The sequence below is a fragment of the Pelobates fuscus genome, chromosome 9 (genome assembly GCF_036172605.1).
Source record: "Pelobates fuscus isolate aPelFus1 chromosome 9, aPelFus1.pri, whole genome shotgun sequence".
Lineage (NCBI taxonomy): Eukaryota > Metazoa > Chordata > Amphibia > Anura > Pelobatidae > Pelobates > Pelobates fuscus.
Genome location: NC_086325.1, coordinates 53,299,259 through 53,319,560, shown reverse-complemented (window position 1 = coordinate 53,319,560; position 20,302 = coordinate 53,299,259). Strand labels below are relative to the sequence as shown.

Below are 20,302 nucleotides of genomic sequence, written 5' to 3'. Positions count from 1 at the left end.
CACCGTATAATTGCTAAATAGGCAGGGATATCCTATTAGTCCTTACAGAGTTGGCACAAAATCTTGGCGTGCTGGGAAGGTACTATACATCATATCTCATGATCGGATTCAAATACATTTTGGTTTAATCTGGCATCTGCTTCAATGCCAAATTAACTTGATTATAATTTCTCCCGAAGATTTATTGGTTTATTGGTTTCATTGGTTTCAATTTCATTTTCTCACCCAAGGCTCATGAAACCATTTGTAATTCCAGAGAGTCTGGGGCCCTGTAACAATGGTTTAATCCAGTGCTATAAAGAGAATATCAGATTTGTATTTGGTATGTTTCAATCTCATAGCTGAAACAATGTTATTGTACCTTTTTAGCCATTGACTTTACCCATACTGACATGTATCGTGAAACACCAACTGCTGGTTCTCATCTTGGGCTACTTGTGCACCTCTACCTGTATGATCACACAGAAGATTTGGTACCATTTAGGTCATCTCAATCATAACTAATATACTTTGGGCAATTATGCCAGTGTGCCACTCATGCACTGGGAGTGACCTACAAAAAACGTATTGTCCTTATTGGACATCAAGCAATTGTACCATTTAGGGAGGGGTGATTATAGGAGTTGGCCGTGGGTCTAGTGGAGATTTTGTTTGAGTACTTTCACTCTTTACTCCTTATACACCCTCTCCATTCATTCCTTTTTTGTTTCTGTAAGGAGTTTAACACTATTACTACTTTTGCTACCTTTAGCCTAGTAAACATCTACCTGTCCAGGGGCAGTTGGTATTAGGTGGACATCTTGCATATCAGATGTAAAGTCTGTATCCCTTTCCACTTACCTCCTCGTCCGTTCCCTGGATATACTTTAAAGCTACCTCATTGTGTTTAGCTATATTTATATCTATATGTTTAGAATTAATAAATATTAGGGTTATTTTTTATCTCTGCTTACAACACTGTGCTCTCCCTGCTGCGCACCCGCTAGTGGAGCATCGTGGGTACTACTTTTCTCTTATGAATACCTGGGGCTTGCTAGTTTTCATAAAATTATGTTTTAGGTTCTGTTTGCAAGTGTGAAAGGTGAAATGTGTTTTGGTTTTGAAATCACTCGGAAGCAAAAAACCCGTTCTATTTCTGAGGCGAACCCATGGGGAATGAAATATGTTAAAGTAGTTTATGTATCGCACAGCAGAACTCATGTTGTGCTTGGAAATGAGTGCACATTATCATTTAGTAATGACTTTAACTATACATTCTATCACACAGAACTAATCTGACATGTATACAATCCGGAGTTTGAGACCACCCAAGAAGGAATTCTCAGTTTCTGTTAATATAGATTTACGTTCGTTAACCATAATTTTCATCAAACTTTTTTAAGGTTTGTATTTTGAGTTTGCTCTGTTAAAGTGACACATCTTGTTATTTCTAAGGGTTTTTTAAAGGGTAACAACTAAGTTCACGAATCTCTTGTAATCACTGAACAAAGACCACATTTTAGAAGTGAAACCGTGCATGGCTTGCTGCAGTTTCTGAAGAAACGCAGTACTTCCCACTAGTGGCGATCGGCCTGCCTGCACCTCTTCGTGTGTTTTTGTTTGTGTCAATCATATTTTATCTTTTTTTTTCTTTCTTTTTTTCTTTTTTACATCAAAGTGCTTCAGTAAAACTCTTGTACATATCAATGTTGGATTTATTATTAGCATTCCAAGTAAAAACACAAACTTCATATTCTTAGAAGTCAGAAAACGAGGGCACGGAGATCAAACTCTCTGTATATTCTATATTAGAGGACAGTCCCTTGGGGCCTTTCGAAGTTCAAAGTTAAGCAGCCAAATGTTTCAGGGAAAGAAAGCACAATGTATCGACATTCTCAGCTGCATGCGTTTAGCAGGAATTAAATTGTGGTGCTCACGAACACTGGAAACACCATTGTTGTGACTCTTTAATGCAATAGCCATGAGCTAGACATCAAAATGATTTTCATTGCATTAACGTTTATTGGCTTCAATAATAGCAGACTTTCTGCACGCAACAAGCGTGTTTTGGGAGGAACGAAGACACAGGAAAGATTTTTGGTGGCAGGACAAGGGCAGCCTCTTTCATGTGTAGAGTATACAAACTAGATCCATCCTCTTTTAAATATTCCCCCAGAGGCAATCCATATTATTCAAAGCTTAACTGTGACTGCAGAATAATAAATACTATCTGACATAGAGGCAAAAAGCCAGCTGGATATAGGCTTTGGAACAGTGTTCGCATTAAAGAGAAGCTACATTTAAATTACATGTTTCTTCTCTATGAAAGGATTCATTTTGTAAAAGTTATGTTTTGAAAATACATTTTTAGTTTCGGAAGCATTTTATCCATGTGTTTGTCATTTGCTAATGTGCAAATCTTCAGTGCAGGAAATACCCTACAGGGTTACTCTAATCGTTTTTTGTTTTTTTTGTTTTTTTTGTTGATAAAGCACTACTGGGTATTATCTACTAGGTTTTCCAACCCTTATTATCTAAAAATTAAAGGTTAAACTAACCTGGTATCCAGGGCCAGGTGAAGCTCCCAGCGATGCCTTTCCACGCCCTGTCTGACAACAGCAGTGTCTGATCGTGGTCCAATCAAATGCATCTCACAGACCTGAGCCCACATGCACACACTCTGAGCCGGGGAGGGAGGATGAGGAGAGCATTTGAAAAAAAATTCAATTCAATTCAATACAGAAAGGCGGGAGGGACTGCTAGATGGGAGGGTGGCTGCCTGTAAGTGAGAATATGACCACGGCTGTCACCAGCGACGACAGACGTATATTTTTCACAGAATTTACATCTGGCATTCTGGAACAGAGTTCTGGGCTGCCAATGTCACGTGCACCATGGGTGTAACTTGCCCCCAGGCACACAAGTGCAAATATATCAGTATATGCAAATCCAGACTCCTACCACCATAACCACTTCTAAAAGCAGAAGTGGTTGGAGTAACTGTTTAAGACCAAGTGCAAAGAAAAAAATCTCCCCCAGTGGGAAGCTGAGAAATTCCCAGATGGTTTGAAATATATTAAATCCAGTTAAAGGGACAGCTCATCATAAACATTGTAGTTTATTGTTGTGCTTATGGAGCAATTATGCTATCAGTGGAATTCCATCATTTTATTATCTGTCGTTCTATATTTTTGAGTATACCTTGGGTGTTCACAAAGTGTCCCGTGTTATTTTGGGGAAGCATAGCTTCCATTTTCAGTCATCCAAATACTTTGTACGGCGTGAGCTAGTAGTCCATACTCACTTCGTCAAATCTGCCTCCTGACTTCACAGAAACTGTACTGTCCGTAGCAATGTTTCTGACAGAAATGCCCACCTAGAGATAAAAGGTTACTCCAAGCACCATGACCACTTCAGTGATTTGAAGTGGCCATGGTGCCTGGACTCGGTGTGTGCAGAATTTCGCTATGAAAAGCTGCACATACCGAATGTAACCCCTCTGCTGCCAAAGGTGTAACTCCACCTCTGACCGTGTTGTTGAGGCATGATTAGTCAGCCTGGAACAAGCGTTCCGGGCTGCTAATGTGAAATCTGTGCAAATTGGGCGTCTCTTCTGCGCAGTGCAAGGTATTAAAACACAGTAAGTAAAAAAGTAAATAAACCTTCAAGTGTAACCACTGGAGGCTTTGTTTCACCAACGTGAGAATCCAAAGTAAATTTCAAATTTAAGGACAAAAATGCTTTCAGGTCAGTTAATGTGGCCTTAAATTTGAAATTAACTTTGATTTCACTAAGAATTCTCACTTTAGTAAATAACACTGTTTAAAATTGTCGTTTACATAGAAAAAAAAACACAACACATAGTTTTAATCTGTACCACAATTTGCAGACACAGAATAGACTTGGAGCGCTAAACTTTAAGTACCAAACACACATCACTAAAATTGTCTGATCTGATGAGAAAAACTCAAAGTTAAATGACTTGTTTTAAAGATACAGGTTTTATTATTTCTGCTGATAACATTGGTATTATATAGGTTTTTTTTTTTTACAAATTCGATAAATGTAATGTTTGGGTTTTTTCAGTGTAGCCTTAGATGTTTGCATAGTGCTATATTGCACAATGCTATGTCTCCTAATATTTCTTGTGTGTAATTTCATGCTGAAATATGCAGGCACACAAAGTAGCCATTAAACTTTAAAATATGTTTTAAAACCAGTGTTTAACTGAGAAAGCTGGTAACTTGAAATGACAGAACAAACGATAGAATAGGAGTCTAAGAAGCCCAACACCAATACCACATAATAGCTACGGGCTATTTTGTGACCAAATAAATTCTAAACTAAAAGTCTTTTCAAAGACATCTTGGGTGAAACTGGAAACCGTGATTGACAGAGTTGGAAACAGGAGCCAGAGACTTTCACAGAAAAGGTTTTTGGTTCATATAGAATTTTGCCTCTGGACTTTCACAAAGCATGTGCTTATGTCGGCAGTCTGATAAAATCCTATTTTCTGAAATGAGAAAAATAAGGTTTTCCATTATATTTTTACTCAACATAACTGATTTTGCTCCACTATGAACAAGCAGAGTATTTTTGGAACTTAATTACCACTTCTCAGGAGAAACCACTAATCGTCAACATTTCTTTGATGGTGAAATAGAAGTATGGGGTGGGGGAACCCAACAACAAAATGTGACCCCCCTCCCCTACTTTAGGCAATACCTAAATGTATAGCTAATGCGTCTCCTGAAGTTTGTTTCTGAACCGGTTTAGAAGGAATGAGTACAGAAGGCCTGGAAGCATTTGGAATATCAACCAAATGAAAAACGTTCTTAACGGTCAGGTTCATTGACGAACAGTGGTCACTGGTGAATACACAGTATGAAAGCTGAAACCGCACTGATATCGTATCCGATCACAAATACTGTGGTGATTGCATAAAAAAAGTTATGATTTATACACGTGGCAGTTGTTCAGACCACGTTAGTGTACATAACTAGGCACAGTTAAAAACAAAGCCATATAATATCTACAAACATGAAAACATGAAGCGGGGGGGGGGGATTTGGAAATAAAATTAAAGGATGTTTTTTCCACCTTCGACTGATGTTTCCTTTGCCATGCACGACGCATTGTTTTACGGAGGAACAATGGAATCCGCACCTCTGGTTTTAATTTGTGCTATGTGGACAGAATATTTTCTTCTTGTATTTGTATTTTTGTATATATTTTCTGACTGGTGAAGAAGTTTTAAAGTTGAATTGAGATTTTGGGGGCAGAACTTGACTTTTTGGTAATATGCTTGCTGGCTACACTGGTTTCCATGGTGACTGCCACTTTTCGTACTTTAGACCACATTGCAGCACATAACCCTTTTTTAATGCATAACTTCAATGTCTTCTCTCCTAACACACACTTAGTTCTTATCACTCCATAGATTTGATATATAAATAAAAAAGACAGTGGTGTTACTTTACAGGGAGTGCACAATTATTAGGCAAATGAGTATTTTGACCACATCATCCTCTTTATGCATGTTGTCTTACTCCAAGCTGTATAGGCTCGAAAGCCTACTACCAATTAAGCATATTAGGTGATGTGCATCTCTGTAATGAGAAGGGGTGTGGCCTAATCACATCAACACCCTATATCAGGTGTGCATAATTATTAGGCAACTTCCTTTCCTTTGGCAAAATGGGTCAAAAGAAAGACTTGACAGGCTCAGAAAAGTCAAAAATAGTGAGATATCTTGCAGAGGGAAAATTGCAAAGCTTCTGAAGCGTGATCATCGAACAATCAAGCGTTTCATTCAAAATAGTCAACAGGGTCGCAAGAAGCGTGTGGAGAAACCAAGGCGCAAAATAACTGCCCATGAACTGAGAAAAGTCAAGCGTGCAGCTGCCAAGATGCCACTTGCCACCAGTTTGGCCATATTTCAGAGCTGCAACATCACTGGAGTGCCCAAAAGCACAAGGTGTGCAATACTCAGAGACATGGCCAAGGTAAGAAAGGCTGAAAGACGACCACCACTGAACAAGACACACAAGCTGAAACGTCAAGACTGGGCCAAGAAATATCTCAAGACTGATTTTTCTAAGGTTTTATGGACTGATGAAATGAGAGTGAGTCTTGATGGGCCACATGGATGGGCCCGTGGCTGCATTGGTAAAGGGCAGAGAGCTCCAGTCCGACTCAGACGCCAGCAAGGTGGAGGTGGAGTACTGGTTTGGGCTGGTATCATCAAAGATGAGCTTGTGGGGCCTTTTCGGGTTGAGGATGGAGTCAAGCTCAACTCCCAGTCCTACTGCCAGTTTCTGGAAGACACCTTCTTCAAGCAGTGGTACAGGAAGAAGTCTGCATCCTTCAAGAAAAACATGATTTTTATGCAGGACAATTCTCCATCACACACGTCCAAGTACTCCACAGCGTGGCTGGCAAGAAAGGGTATAAAAGAAGAAAATCTAATGACATGGCCTCCTTGTTCACCTGATCTGAACCCCATTGAGAACCTGTGGTCCATCATCAAATGTGAGATTTACAAGGAGGGAAAACAGTACACCTCTCTGAACAGTGTCTGGGAGGCTGTGGTTGCTGCTGCACGCAATGTTGATGGTGAACAGATCAAAACACTGACAGAATCCATGGATGGCAGGCTTTTGAGTGTCCTTGCAAAGAAAGGTGGCTATATTGGTCACTGATTTGTTTTTGTTATGTTTTTGAATGTCAGAAATGTATATTTGTGAATGTTGAGATGTTATATTGGTTTCACTGGTAAAAATAAATAATTGAAATAGGTATATATTTGTTTTTTGTTAAGTTGCCTAATAATTATGCACAGTAATAGTCACCTGCACACACAGATATCACCATAAAATAGCTATAACTAAAAACAAACTAAAAACTACTTCCAAAAATATTCAGCTTTGATATTAATGAGTTTTTTGGGTTCATTGAGAACATGGTTGTTGTTCAATAATAAAATTAATCCTCAAAAATACAACTTGCCTAATAATTCTGCACTCCCTGTATTGAAACAAAAACTGGTGGGGCTCAGCCTTACCAGCCCATGCCAACCACCCCCTCCCCCCCCCCCCCCCCACCGCCCATTGCTGACTAATAAACTATTGCTCAGCTAATTCTCTGCATAACCCATGACAACACAATGCAACTGGTAGCTGGAATGCTCTGTAAATGTGTTCATTGCAGACTATTTCAGAATTCCCAGAGATTGGTAAGCCTTGTATGTCCCCAGCCATGGGTAAAACTGCTGAAGAGTTGGAACTGGACTTGAACTCTGATAAAAAAAATAGTTTACAGACTTTTTAGCAGGTGTAAGCAAATGCTACGTTGTATTTTTATTTCTCTTTAATTTTTTGTAGAGTATTTACTAATCTAACTAGCTGAATATCCGAACCCAATAACATAGAGACACAGAATGTGACGGCAGATAAGAACCATTCGGCCCATCTAGTCTGCCCGATTTTCTAAATACTTTCATTAGTCCCTGGCCTTATCTTATAGTTAGGATAGCCTTATGCCTATCCAACGTCAATAATTGTCTGAGAGGAAAACCATTGGGTGCAACTTTCAGCAAATTACCTACAGCTGGTTTTAGGTTTAACTTCAAGTAGAAATATATGTTCGTTTTCTTTTTTTTATAATTAGTGGATAGCAAAAGATTTTTAGATAAACAATTGTAAAAATTGGGATTTGTGCCAACAAATTCCAGAATTCTCTTTATTTATTTTCTTTATCCGGTTTTAATTTGACTGTGGAATAAATGAGCCTATAAAGAGGTCAATCAAAATCTCCTGGTTACATCGTGTTCACTCAACTGGATGAGTCTCCAAATGTACATTGTAGGACTTGTTTTCTAAACTGTGAATTGTGGGAAATTAAAAAAACCAACAAACAAGCTGTGACTGATTAAAACTACATGTGGAGACATTTTTTATGGAATTGGCTTTGTATTCCAATTTACTATTTAGTAAATAAACCTCTGTCTCTCAGTTACCATAACCATGGCAAGGGATTTGATCTTTCCGGAGATTAAAGTTTGTGAGCAACTTCCTGTTTAGATTTTTTTTTTTTTAACATTTATGCAGTGACAAAGAAGTTAGTTTGGTTTTCCCTGGACAGGAATGTAGAGTTTTGTTGACATCCAGCCGTATTAATGGGTGTATGAGGCCAGTGATCACACATCATGAATACATAAAATCTGGACATCCCATCAATAGCCGTCATTTTACGGTGTGCTAAGTGTTTATTAGCATGTTACATCTTGTAAATTGCAATGTGATGTATATAGTTTCAAGTGGCCTATACACTGTTTTCTTGCAGATGTTTTAATGACAGACATATTTGTCTGATATTTGTGAATTTCCTCTTAAAACACAGCAGTATTTTTAAGCTGTATAGTAAATAAATATAACTACAGTAACACCGTTGATGTAGAAAGAGTTAATAGTCTGAAAGGTTTATAGGGAGACTCTTGGCATCAACACAATTTAAAGGAACACCCCGGCCACCATAACAACTTCATTGAAATGAGTTATGGTGCCTAGTACTGGCTCACCTTTACAAAAATTTAACCCCAAAGTCTGTGTTCAGATGCCGGATCGCTCTGCCCCCCTGTCCATCGACTAACTGAAATCCTAGTAAATGTCGCCTAAATAACACATATACACGATTTAATGTTACCAGTATGAAATGGAATACATTATCAGGCATGTGCTGCTAGTACTATGAGATCAAATATAGTACTGAATACATAAAATATACTGTTATCAATATGAAATATAATAAAAAATACAACAGGCATTAAATAAAGTATTTGCTCTGTAGGATACACAATATCAGATAAGTGATCTCCTACTGTAGCGGTCGTACAAGATAATCTATGTGTGATATATGTCCTAACACTGTGATAGCTTATATAAATGTCTATACGGTAGCGTCTGATTATCCATGTAGAATTTGTTTTAGAAAAGAAAACCTATTTCTGTTGCTCGTACCTGTGTAGAACAAATAACGATATGCTATAAGATTAAGTGTGTGTCAGAAACCAGGGAGAAAAACCACTATTAGGATTTGTTGCTGGTGATAGATTGGTGTGGGGGGAGACAGGACAGTAGCACATGGTTCCAAATTTATACTGTCCTGGAAGATGTAACACCAGGGAAATCCATGCACCATAATAATTACTGCTTATTGCAGCAGTTATAGTGCAATGTGTCTGTTCCACCATTTTCAGGTGGTTTGACCAACAGTTGGACAGTTGGACAGTTGGACTTCTCCTCCGCTTGCACCTAAAAACAATTTTTTTGACAAACTAACTGCGAAAACTAAGACGCTATCCCTTTCACAAAATAATGCTCTAGTATTGTCGCCTACATTTCGAATAAGCTCTCTTATGTTCTCCTTAATACAAAATTTGTCTTGTCAGTATGACTGAAAAGCACATTAAATAACGTGAACACCACAAAATGTGGTGAAATTTCAGATTAGTAATCATCCTGATCAGATTTATAGTATTTTTTATTTATTTATTCATTTTTCTTCTTGGCAGGATCCAAGTGCTGGAATTGTTCCCAGATTACAAGAACCAGGCTCCATACCAAGTGCCGGCCCTGGGCCCACTCCACCCACAGCTAACGGCTACATTAGGAACGCAATCTTAAAGGAGCAGATCATGAGGAGGCAGATGATGCAGGTTTGTAAAAAAACTGCTTGTTTCTTTTCACCTAACACATAAAAAAATAGAATGCATAGAATGTCATATCATTCCAAGACTGTAGGTTTCACACCAGTTCTTAGAATCTTGTGCAAGACCTATATCGAACATTCCATCATGCTGTTTCAACCCAGTTTTCATGACCACATTTGGCAAGACCTCACCCATATTTTACTAGAATCACCTATTTTTGTGCTCCACTTTTCTTCTATAGGGACAATTCTATTTCTCAGTCTTTGGGAAATTAGGTGTAAATTTTTAGCCCAAACACAAAAACAGAGAGTAGAACCCATGCCAGACACATGGTCTGGTTGGTTGCAAGAATAAGACTAAAAAGTTATTAATCTTTTATTTGGTTACATTATACTCCTTTTTTTAAAAAAAACTCAATATACACAAAACGTATAGAGATTCGCTCCTAAAACGCAGAAGTGTAAGTGTACTAAAATAATAATAGATAAATAAATATTTGAAAAAGATCTGTCCGAAATGTCCAGCCCTAAATCAGGATAATAGAGTACCCCCTTATTAAAACAAACAGCTAGAATGACTCTAAACTCCACATTTGTATTCATATATTTTAGGCTGCTAAGAAACACATTGCGAAGTTTAGGGGTTTAGTAACTAAATGTTTGTCTGACTAAATGGTCAAAAGACCAGACAAAGGAAATAATCTAAAAAAAGCAAAAAATAAAGCTCCTCTAGTGAACTAACATCTCTAGGTAGAACACACTCAATCAGAGAGTAAAAATGTCTGTAGGAAAGTCTGGTGTCAAAGGCTAAATCACGGAGTACTGGATGTGAATCGATATGAATGGAATTGTAAGCTCGATTTTTGAAGGCCATTTAAGAACATGGAATAAAGCACTGAATCCCTCAACATACTCAAGGGGTAGTATTCCTCCATCTGCCTTTGGGCAATAAAATATATCTATAACCCAAGTAGCATTCCTTAACGGTAAGGGAGAAAAAATGATGTTGCCAGACTTGCTCAAAATATGGGGAGCCCAACTTGCCTTGTTACAAAAAAGGTAGATGTATATACTATGGCTACCTCGGCACACACGAAGAAAAAGTGTACCTACATATACCCATTAGAAAAAAAACAGATAGGAGGGAATAAAGAACAGGGTCAATGAAAACCAAAAATATTATACAGTACTACAAAATGCTACCAATTTTGATAAAACAAGATATAAAGTTAAGCCCTTTCTCAGATTTCTGTGGGTTATCCCCAACCTCTTGACTTAAGGTTTACAATACCCTTTATCTGCACTCGTGAGCATCATTTTCTATCCCATAGATATTTTTAGCTTGCTCTGAATGTGGGTCAATCAGGACATGCAGCAAGGGGATAATAATTCTAAAATTACCTACGAACGATATAAAAGAGGAACATGCAGCTTGGTCTAGTTTGTCTAGATGCCTTTTAAGAATTGTGACATATAGGTATATAAAAATTTTTGTGTGCTTGTTCAAGAATATTAAATATTCGTTTGGTGATAAGGATGTTCTAATAGAGCCCTCTACCCATCGCTTTGATTTCATTGTATCGTCCAGTAGTAGTTTAGTGTTGCTGACCACACAAGGCTGCACTGACCTTCTGAGGATTGGCAATTTAAATGCAAGTTTGATACAGTATTGCATTATTGTGAGCTGTGTGCCTTGCAAAAAGTTACTGACTTATCACTTTTATATTTAAAGTAAGTGTGTTCTCGATAAAAGGTATGGATGACAAGGTCAGCTTCAAGTAGGTGTAAATGTAAATCTGTACATTGCGCATCCAAATCTGCAGCAAATGTACAGATTAAAAGAGGCACTTTTCTAAAGATTGATTCATAAAGGGGTGTTCTAGAAATATTATAGTAAGCTATAAGGGCAAACGTCAAGTAGTTTAACTTTTCTGTTATTTTAATGTTAAGGCAGCGCTGGGAAATGTATGCCGTGGTTTGCTAAAGATTAGTAGTAGTTACGCACGAGGCCAGCAGCTAATTGTTGCTGCTCATTCAGCTTCGATGAGGAGTATAACTCTCACCACTCCTTCCTGATATTAGGGCCACCCTAGTGCACCATGGCAAACCATGTATTATGCTCTGTCATTATGGGGAATAATCACATACGATGTCACCATCGGTGTGTAGATATCCTACTGGCTGATCTTGTTGTCACACCCCATGTATTGCACAGGGAGTGACCTCATACATGCATTATTCTCTGTAATGCATTGATACATATTCTAGTCTGCCAAGATCAATTTAACTCCTCTGTTTGCCTTATATAGTCAAAATATAGAATTGATAGCAGATGAGAGCCACGTGATTCAATCATTTTGCTATTGTCCTCACAGGCTCGGTTTCTGATCCTCTTTTATAGTCAATGTAGCATTCTCTCTTTTCTAAGAATGTTTTTGAATTATTTAAAAAAGGAGATGAGTTTGATTTTCACTTGAACGGGATCAATATCTAAGGGATGTGCCAGGATGTGATTTTACTAAATAGGGACAGTGAAAACATAAGGAAGGTGCTAGTGTATAAGACAGCCAAAAGTCTCACACCCAATTCATATATAAAATGTATACAGAATGAAGTGCATGGTCACAAATAATCATGTGCCACCTTTTGAACAACTCTTATGCCATGTTTTCTGAAAACATGAGTTGTGTGGACCAAACTCCAATATCTGGAGCTCCCATCACAAAGCCCAATAAAGTAAGAAAATGTGTCATGACTATTCTTATTTCAGGGAATACATTTTTTTATTTTTTGTTGTTGTTGTTGTTGTGCACAGATAACAAGACAGTCTTGCATTGTCCCAAAAGCAGTAGCAAGGTCTGAGAAACACATAGTATAACATTGTGGCAATAGAAATATCGGCACGTTTTAAAAAATCTATAGGTGAGGGGAAACGGTATGAAATAACTGAAAGACACGGGGTGAACATGCTTAGTGCCTATTATGAGAGATGTGCGTTCCACCTCGAGGGGCTCTGTGCAGTAGGAGTGAGTCCAGATTAGTTAGTGGTTGGGGACATGCTATAGACATTATGCATTACTGGGGTGTATCAAGGCTTCCTGACTCTCAGCCTATGCCAGTCAGTGGCAAGGCGCAGTCTCATCTAATGGTGTTGGTCAGTCAGGCAAGCGCCATGAAGGCTGGCAAGATGGCACCTTGGTGGCAAGTCAGGCAGTACATGGTAATCTGCTGTCTGCTTCTCAACTCAGCCCCGTCAGAAGACTCCCGACCGGGCTTGGACTTGTCCCTCCGCATCCCATGGCTGTGTATCGGCCAGTAGCCATGCGATGGTCGTGAGGGTTTCGGTGTGCCTGTGCAGGTACTTTTGCGGGAGGTACATGTGTGGCTGGCAGAAAGTACCTGTTGTGCAATTGGAGCCAAAATGCTCTAAGGTGGATGTCCAGCCTGTCCACCTCTTATCTTGGTGTGCTGAGAGCATGCGGCCGCCGCCATGTTGGATATGCCGTTCATGGCTGCAGCTTGTGTCTCGGCAGTACCGCAAGTCTCCTGCGTAGATGAGTAGCCCTCCAGGTGGGGACCGGGATAACCCACGATCCAAAGGGGGGGTACGAGGCAGCATAGAGAGTTCTGTCTTGAGGCTGCTTTGCATGGAACAGGAGAGTAACCGCCACTCCTTCCAGAGGTTCTACTAGGCCTCACCCGGTTCCTCTGGAAAAACAGCTGTAGCCACTACATGTACCCTTCACCGGGTACACGACGTGTGGCGGAATTCATGTAAATCCTAGAGGGTGGTTGGGGACAGCGACCGAAAACAGTATATTTCAGGGTAGAATTGTAATTGGGTAATTGGCAGAGGAGCACTTGCAAGATGCGTCAGACCGCCATGATAGTCAGGCCCCGCCCCCCAAATAAATCTTTTTATTACGTGTGTCTGTACCTAACTGAAAACAAAGCATAAATGTTCCAAAGGTGAAATATTTTGGGATTGAGGCTTTGGACTACTCTGTGTTTAAAGAGGAAGAGCTTTTGTTAAAGTGTCCACATGTGGCTGGGTGTCACGGTAATATACCCCAACACGCAGGAATAGTCCAGATAGTCAAGAGACAAGAAACCAGGATTCGTCTTACCGGACCTTAGAATGGCCGGACTAGACGAGTACAAGAAAAGACAGAGTCCAGAACAAGCCGAGGTCAAGGGAACGGAGAGACAGCGTAAAGTAGAACAAGCCGAGGACTGGTACACAGAAGACAAACCAGCGGATAAACAAGCAAGGATAAAGAGAGAGCGGAGTCAGGAACAAAGCCAAGGTCAAGCACCAAAAAAACAACTGAACGATACAAGCACTAAAGGGAACTGAACAGAAACCACGATAGGGCAAGGTGCAAAGGAACAGGTGAGTATAAATACCCTAATGTTCACTTTGATTGGCCCCTGTCATATCCACGCCCCCAAAACGTGAGTGTATGGGGAACGTGGCATGACAGGGGCCAATGGGAGACTGATTCTAATTTTGTCTCCCACTGTCCCTTTAAGAGCGCGCCCGAGACGCGCGGCGCGCTCTTAGTGTCAGGCGGGACACGTGACCGCTTCTCGCGGTCACTGCCCGCCCGACTGATCTCATCGTTGGCTGAGCCGCGCGCGGCTCGTGCAGGAGCAGGACCGCGCGCGGCGAGAAGAGAGGACCCGGACGGCCCCTGGAGAGGGTAAGTACTGCTACACTGGGTCTGGCCAATTATTCCCATGGACTATATCTTGCTATCTGCCATTGCATGTAAGATCTCAGAATTGGCAAGCCATGTAGTAGACCTACTTGACAGGGAGTAGAAAATTCAATCCTGGCTGTAATAGGGGATTGCAAGTGATAAAAATGATGGTAAGGACCAATTTTTTGATACTCATTGACATACATGCCAATAATGTACTGGCTGATACAATCACTGGCTGAAACTGCACAATTTTACAAAGTACAGTCTACAGTTTTTCCCAATTCCTCCTCATTACCTTTACTCAAGATGTCTTATTAAAGAAGCCGCACAATTTGTTGTTGTTGTTCCCAAGTAATTTTAGTGACCAATCTGTACTTTATTTTCAGAAAAATAAAGACTGTCAAATCAAATCTTAAATATCATTTATTTATTTTAAATATACCAATCGGTCTTTCTTTAACTGATCTAAGCATTCACCCATGGCAGAAGAAAAAGACATACGTTGAATTCCTCAAGTGACTATTTCCTGTCCATAAAGTGAGAAATGGCCTTGCCACCTTGCATCTAGTGAGATAACTAAGAATCTAAAAATGAAATCTCAATCTGGACAAAACCAAATACCATCAACGCTACTAAAGCATACTGCACCCATACCGGCCACTCTATTAATCAATCTTCGCTAGTGTCTGGTTCTAGACCCAAAATCTGGGGTGAGTTCTTGAAAATCAAGCAAAATAAATGTAGTTTGCCAAAGACCTGCCTCTTTCATGAAAACAATAGATTTCTACTGAGGTGAATTCTGCCATGACCTAGTGAATTGAAATGCAATCAAAATCCACCCAATGGGGAAAAACTAACACCTTCAATAAATATTACACAGCTCTAACGGATTTGCTTCGATGTAAATGTGTGTGTGTGTTTGTGTGTGTGTGTATATATTTATATATATATTAAATGATGCTTTGCATTAAGAATGGATACGCCATCTAATGCAATGACATCTTGTTGTTCTGCTAAGGTTATTTCTACAACTCCATTTGAAAGAGCAATTGAGGTTACTTTGTATTAGTGTTACATTTACTCTGAGTGTGTTCTTGTCTAGGCTAATTCTAATAGTGTGATTTGGTGAGATCTAACACAGTGTAAGCGTTTTTTTGGGGGGTTGATAACCCTTTTGGTCACTGAAACAGCCTAAAATAAAACATATTGTAGTACCATATAAACTTGTTTGAACTACAACCAGAAAGTTTACCATTTTATATACTGTAACCCAATATGACTCTTAATAATGTTCTCTTGTGTTTTGTTTTGTTTTTCTCCAGGTAAAGCATCGACCAAATATGATGGGTGTGACCCCTGAACAGCGCAACACATTTGTAGCCCAGCAGATGAATCAATTTCAAAGTAAGAGCCAAGTACTATATTAAACACAAGAATATTCAAACACATTTTGTTGTGTGTGTGTGTGTGTGTAATACTCCTAACACATTTACTGAAAGAGCTTTGTTTATATTGCCATTATAAAACCTTTGGAATATATTGGTATCACTGTGCTATGCATTGTGTTCATCCTCTTTACAGCATACAAGCTTTCCTTTTTAGATCTACACATTTATTTTGAATTGTAGCATATCTTGCAGAGCTTTCAGGTTTGACAGATGATCTATGTTTTGATGAACCGAACCTCGTCACGGGCTTGTGGAGGTGCCTGCTAGCCAGGGTCCTGCTCCAGGATTATGGGCCATGCAAAATACACTGGGAAAAAGGCTTGGTTTGTGCAATTTGGCTTATATTGTTTGGGAACCGAACAGCCGCACGAACTAGAGACCACCCGAGTGCTTGTTAAGCCCAATTTATACTTTGTAGCAATTTCAAACCCAGTGTTCTAAGTGTTCGTCTCGGTGGGCTCATTTCGGATTAACGATCTCGAGGTGGTGACCATCTTGTTCCCCCGAACGCAGGCAGCGGTGTTTGGGCATAAATCTTATGGAACTAAAATCGGACACAGAAACTCCTGAACACCTCTGGACTTCCATCATCGCCTGCGTGCGGTTCTTTTAAAAACAATATAAGCCAAATTGCACAAACCAAGCCTTTTTTCAGTGTATTTTGTATGGCCCATAATCCTGGGGCAACATGCTGGCTAGCAGGCTCCTCCAGGAGCCTGTGACGAGGTTCGGTTCGTCACATATGTGTTCATGCATGACCTCTAAAAGTTCCTCTGTCGGACCTCTCGCCAAAAGAGGCTACCTCCATATAATCCATCAACATATGTGTACATTTAGAACATGAACTTTCTCATAACTATGTCCCCTATGATCTTTGTTAACCACACAAACATACATGTAGATATACATGATATATATTGATGTGCCAACATTCTCTTGTTTTTGGTGAAATGAGGAACCACTGAATCCACATGAACTCTTATTATTTTCCACTGTATCTGACACCATTAGCTGTTAAATGGATTATTATCTGTAGTTGCATGAGTGGTTCTCAGACGATTCCTTAAAGTGACACTGTAGGCACTACAACTAATTCATCTCATTGAATTGGATATAGTACCTGGAATCATCTGACACGGTTTCACCATTCATGTTAAAGCATTTTAAAACGAAATAAAGGTCACTGGCCATCCACAGCCTTGCCCCTATTGGAGTTATGGCTACGGCAGATGTATAGTCTTATGGAATTATACCAGAAATGGTTGCTTTGAGTGTCAGCTGACTGCCTTCAGCCAGCTGCTCAAGGCAATGACAATCTGCACAACTGGGATTGGCTGCTGGTGACTGTTTAGCATTAAAATGTTAGAAACATGTTAACAATGAATGGAAGGACAGTGCCATGGGACTCCAGACACTGTAACAATATCAATGAGGTGCCAACAGTGTCGCTTTAACAACCCCAACCACTACAACTGCGCAGCTTTTTAATACACTCATTGGAACCGAATAAGGAAATGCTAAAATGTGGACTGTTGGGAGGGTCCTTGAGAACTGTGGCAAAAATCACTGAATTAGATGATACCCAAATATTAGTAACTTACAAAACGGAAATATATTGTTCATAAGTCAAGTAATACTGTTAAAATTCTGTGTTCTTCCTGGTCACTAACAAGCCATTTTCCATTTCAATATTTACTTGATAAATAATGCAATTTTATTCTTCTATCTCAACAGCACTTCCACAGACTTTACGTACAGACTGTGTCCAGCCTATGTCAATGCCTCCTCAAAACCATCGCATGATCGCATCATCGCAAGGGCTTATTCAGACAGGCATGGGCTCTGGAATAACTCCAACAGCCATTAATCAGAATAGCGGGACAATGGTGATGATGTCGCACAACACTGGAAAGCAGCAAGGAATATTTCCATCCTCTTCAGATTTTAATATTCCACTTAGACAGAACCAGAATGCACTAAGTATGCCCTCCGGCTGTCAAACAATGCACAGCCAATCTACAGTGCGACCGGGGATGACATTGTCCGGCTATACTTCCAATTCATTAACAAACCATTCTGCAGCTCAACAACACTTACGGCAGGCCAACATATCGAGAATTCCAAATGTCTATGCCAACTCTTCTTCCCAGATGTGGACGCAAGCTGGCGTTTCTAGAATGACTGGTCAGAACCAAATGGATCCCAGCGTGCAACAATTTGCAAACAACCCACTGTTTAACAAACAAAATGTCAGACCAAATATGGCAAGTCAGCAATTTACTCATCAAGGTGTGGTTCCTCCAAACCAGATAGCCCCTGGGGTTCAGATTAGACAAATGCAGAAACTTGGTATTGCACAGGCAAATCAAGGAGTTGGGTCTCTAAACAATCCTAATCTAGGAAACAATTTGTCGAGGGGACAATTGGCAGCTATCAGTGCTATGAAATCAATGCCACAAGGTGTATCCACTTTTAACCAAATTAACCCTGGACAACTTGGTCCGCCTAATTACGGACCTCCGTCAGTCCAAACAGCAGACACATATGAACGGATGAGTTCGGGAGCAGAACTTCATCAGTATGACTTTGTTCCTTCACAAAATAATTCTATCTTGTCTGCAAACTGCAATGAAGCAGACTTTATTGATTGTCTTATGAAAGGTGGGACCACCAGCAGTACTGATGAAGACTGGCTTAACAATTTAACAATACTTGATGATATTTTGGGGCAACACACCCAAAATCCCGGACCTGTGTAGACAAAACATATCTTTCAATCAGTCACGTGACTGGAAATCAAAAAACCTTTCAAAATTGAGGTTAGCAAAGTGGTTAATACCTCTTTTCTGAAAACATGTACATAATTGAAATATTTTCTAAATTATGGGGTTTTTTTCCAACAAGAAATTGAAGTAGTAATACTTCTGTGAGTGAGTGTACATACAAATTATTATAGCATAATGTTTTGTTACATTATAGATTTTTCATTTATAATACTTTGTTTTAAATATGCAAATATTATTGTTAGTGTCAGTAATACTGTGTATTACAAATCTAAAATAATGGTTATGTTTTTTGACATAACAGATGATGTAGAGGTGTCAAGCAAACTGTATAAAATTGTTTATGCCCAAAATAAATTACCTGGAAAAATAAAGTATATTAAAAGTCCCATGGGTTATACAAAATTATGAACTTGATCCTTGAAAAATGAAACTGTGTATTTTTATCACATTCATGCAGTCTTCAATTTGGTGTTACTTTTTCGTGTATTTATATAATATATAAAATATATATTATGAAACACACCACAAATAAGCATATATTGCCGCAGTACAACTATTCACAACAGAAAATGAAAAATAAGTTTTGTAAAATTCTGTGACAAAAACATTTTTGGTTTGCACACCTCTGTATATATTTGTAGTATACAGGTGACTCGTCCCCCCGGTTTCAAGGCTTTTTCACAATTATGTTTTACTGAAAAACTTTGTTTGAAAGAAAAAGCCTAGACATGATATTTTGTCTACAATTTTTTTTTTCTGGTCCTCCTAATATTATCCTATGTATATTTAAAAGTCTGTTTTTATATATATATATATATATATATATATATATATATATATATATATATATATATATATATATATATAATTATAACCTACTGTACTGTAAACCTCAAATGTTCATACTTTTTGTGTAATCCTATTTTAATAGTCACACCATATTTCTGTAATACATTTGTAATATAATGTCTGCATCAAGCACAGAATCAATGATGTTTTCTTCATACCATAATAAAGAACCAGGGAAAAATTAATTTGTGTTCATTCTGTGTTTTAGCAACTTTATTATTTCTTGTACATCTGTTGTTGCTACGTTAATTTATTTGGCGCATCATTTATTTTATTAATTAATATTATGAAGGGCATATGAAATCTATATATTTCAATGGAGATATAAAAATGTGTGTGTGTGTGTGTATATATATATATATATATATATATATATATATATATATATATATATATATGTGTGTGTGTAAATTATGGTGGGGAAAAAATATTATTGACAACCCCTTCTACCTGAAGTCAGTGGGTAGTCAATACAAATCAACATAAATCTGCACACCAGTCAATCAGGCCTCAATAGCAAGCCAGTAAGTAACCTCATGCTGATGAGGTGCATTAACAATAAAACGGCTGTCCATGAGTGGTTCACTGGCCTAGCATCTCTTCCTGAGTTTTGTTGCAAAGTTGTCCACCATAAAGCTGTTTCAAAGCTACCCACCATAACTTTCTTGGTTTATATATATATATATATATATACAAACACACAGAAAAAAATAGACCGTTTGTGTTTATTTCTGGTCAAATGTGTTTAATTAAAAATAATGCCACTATTAACTTAGGTAATCCCCTGTACAGATATGGTAAAGTATATTGGGTGTGTCAGCAATTT

The 20,302-nt window shown here is 38.8% G+C and overlaps 1 protein-coding gene across 1 annotated transcript in view; it reads left to right on the top strand.

Moving 5' to 3' along the window:
- The window catches only part of MAMLD1 (mastermind like domain containing 1), a 175,554-nt gene extending 156,135 nt beyond the window's left edge, over window positions 1-19,419 (top strand). The window contains exons 3-5 of the mRNA XM_063431972.1: window positions 9,551-9,694; window positions 15,716-15,797; window positions 17,576-19,419. Of these exons, the coding sequence (XP_063288042.1) occupies window positions 9,551-9,694; window positions 15,716-15,797; window positions 17,576-18,600 (1,251 nt within the window). The 3' untranslated portion in view covers window positions 18,601-19,419. The remainder of the gene's footprint in view (window positions 1-9,550; window positions 9,695-15,715; window positions 15,798-17,575) is intronic.
- The last annotated feature ends 883 nt before the right edge of the window (window positions 19,420-20,302 follow it).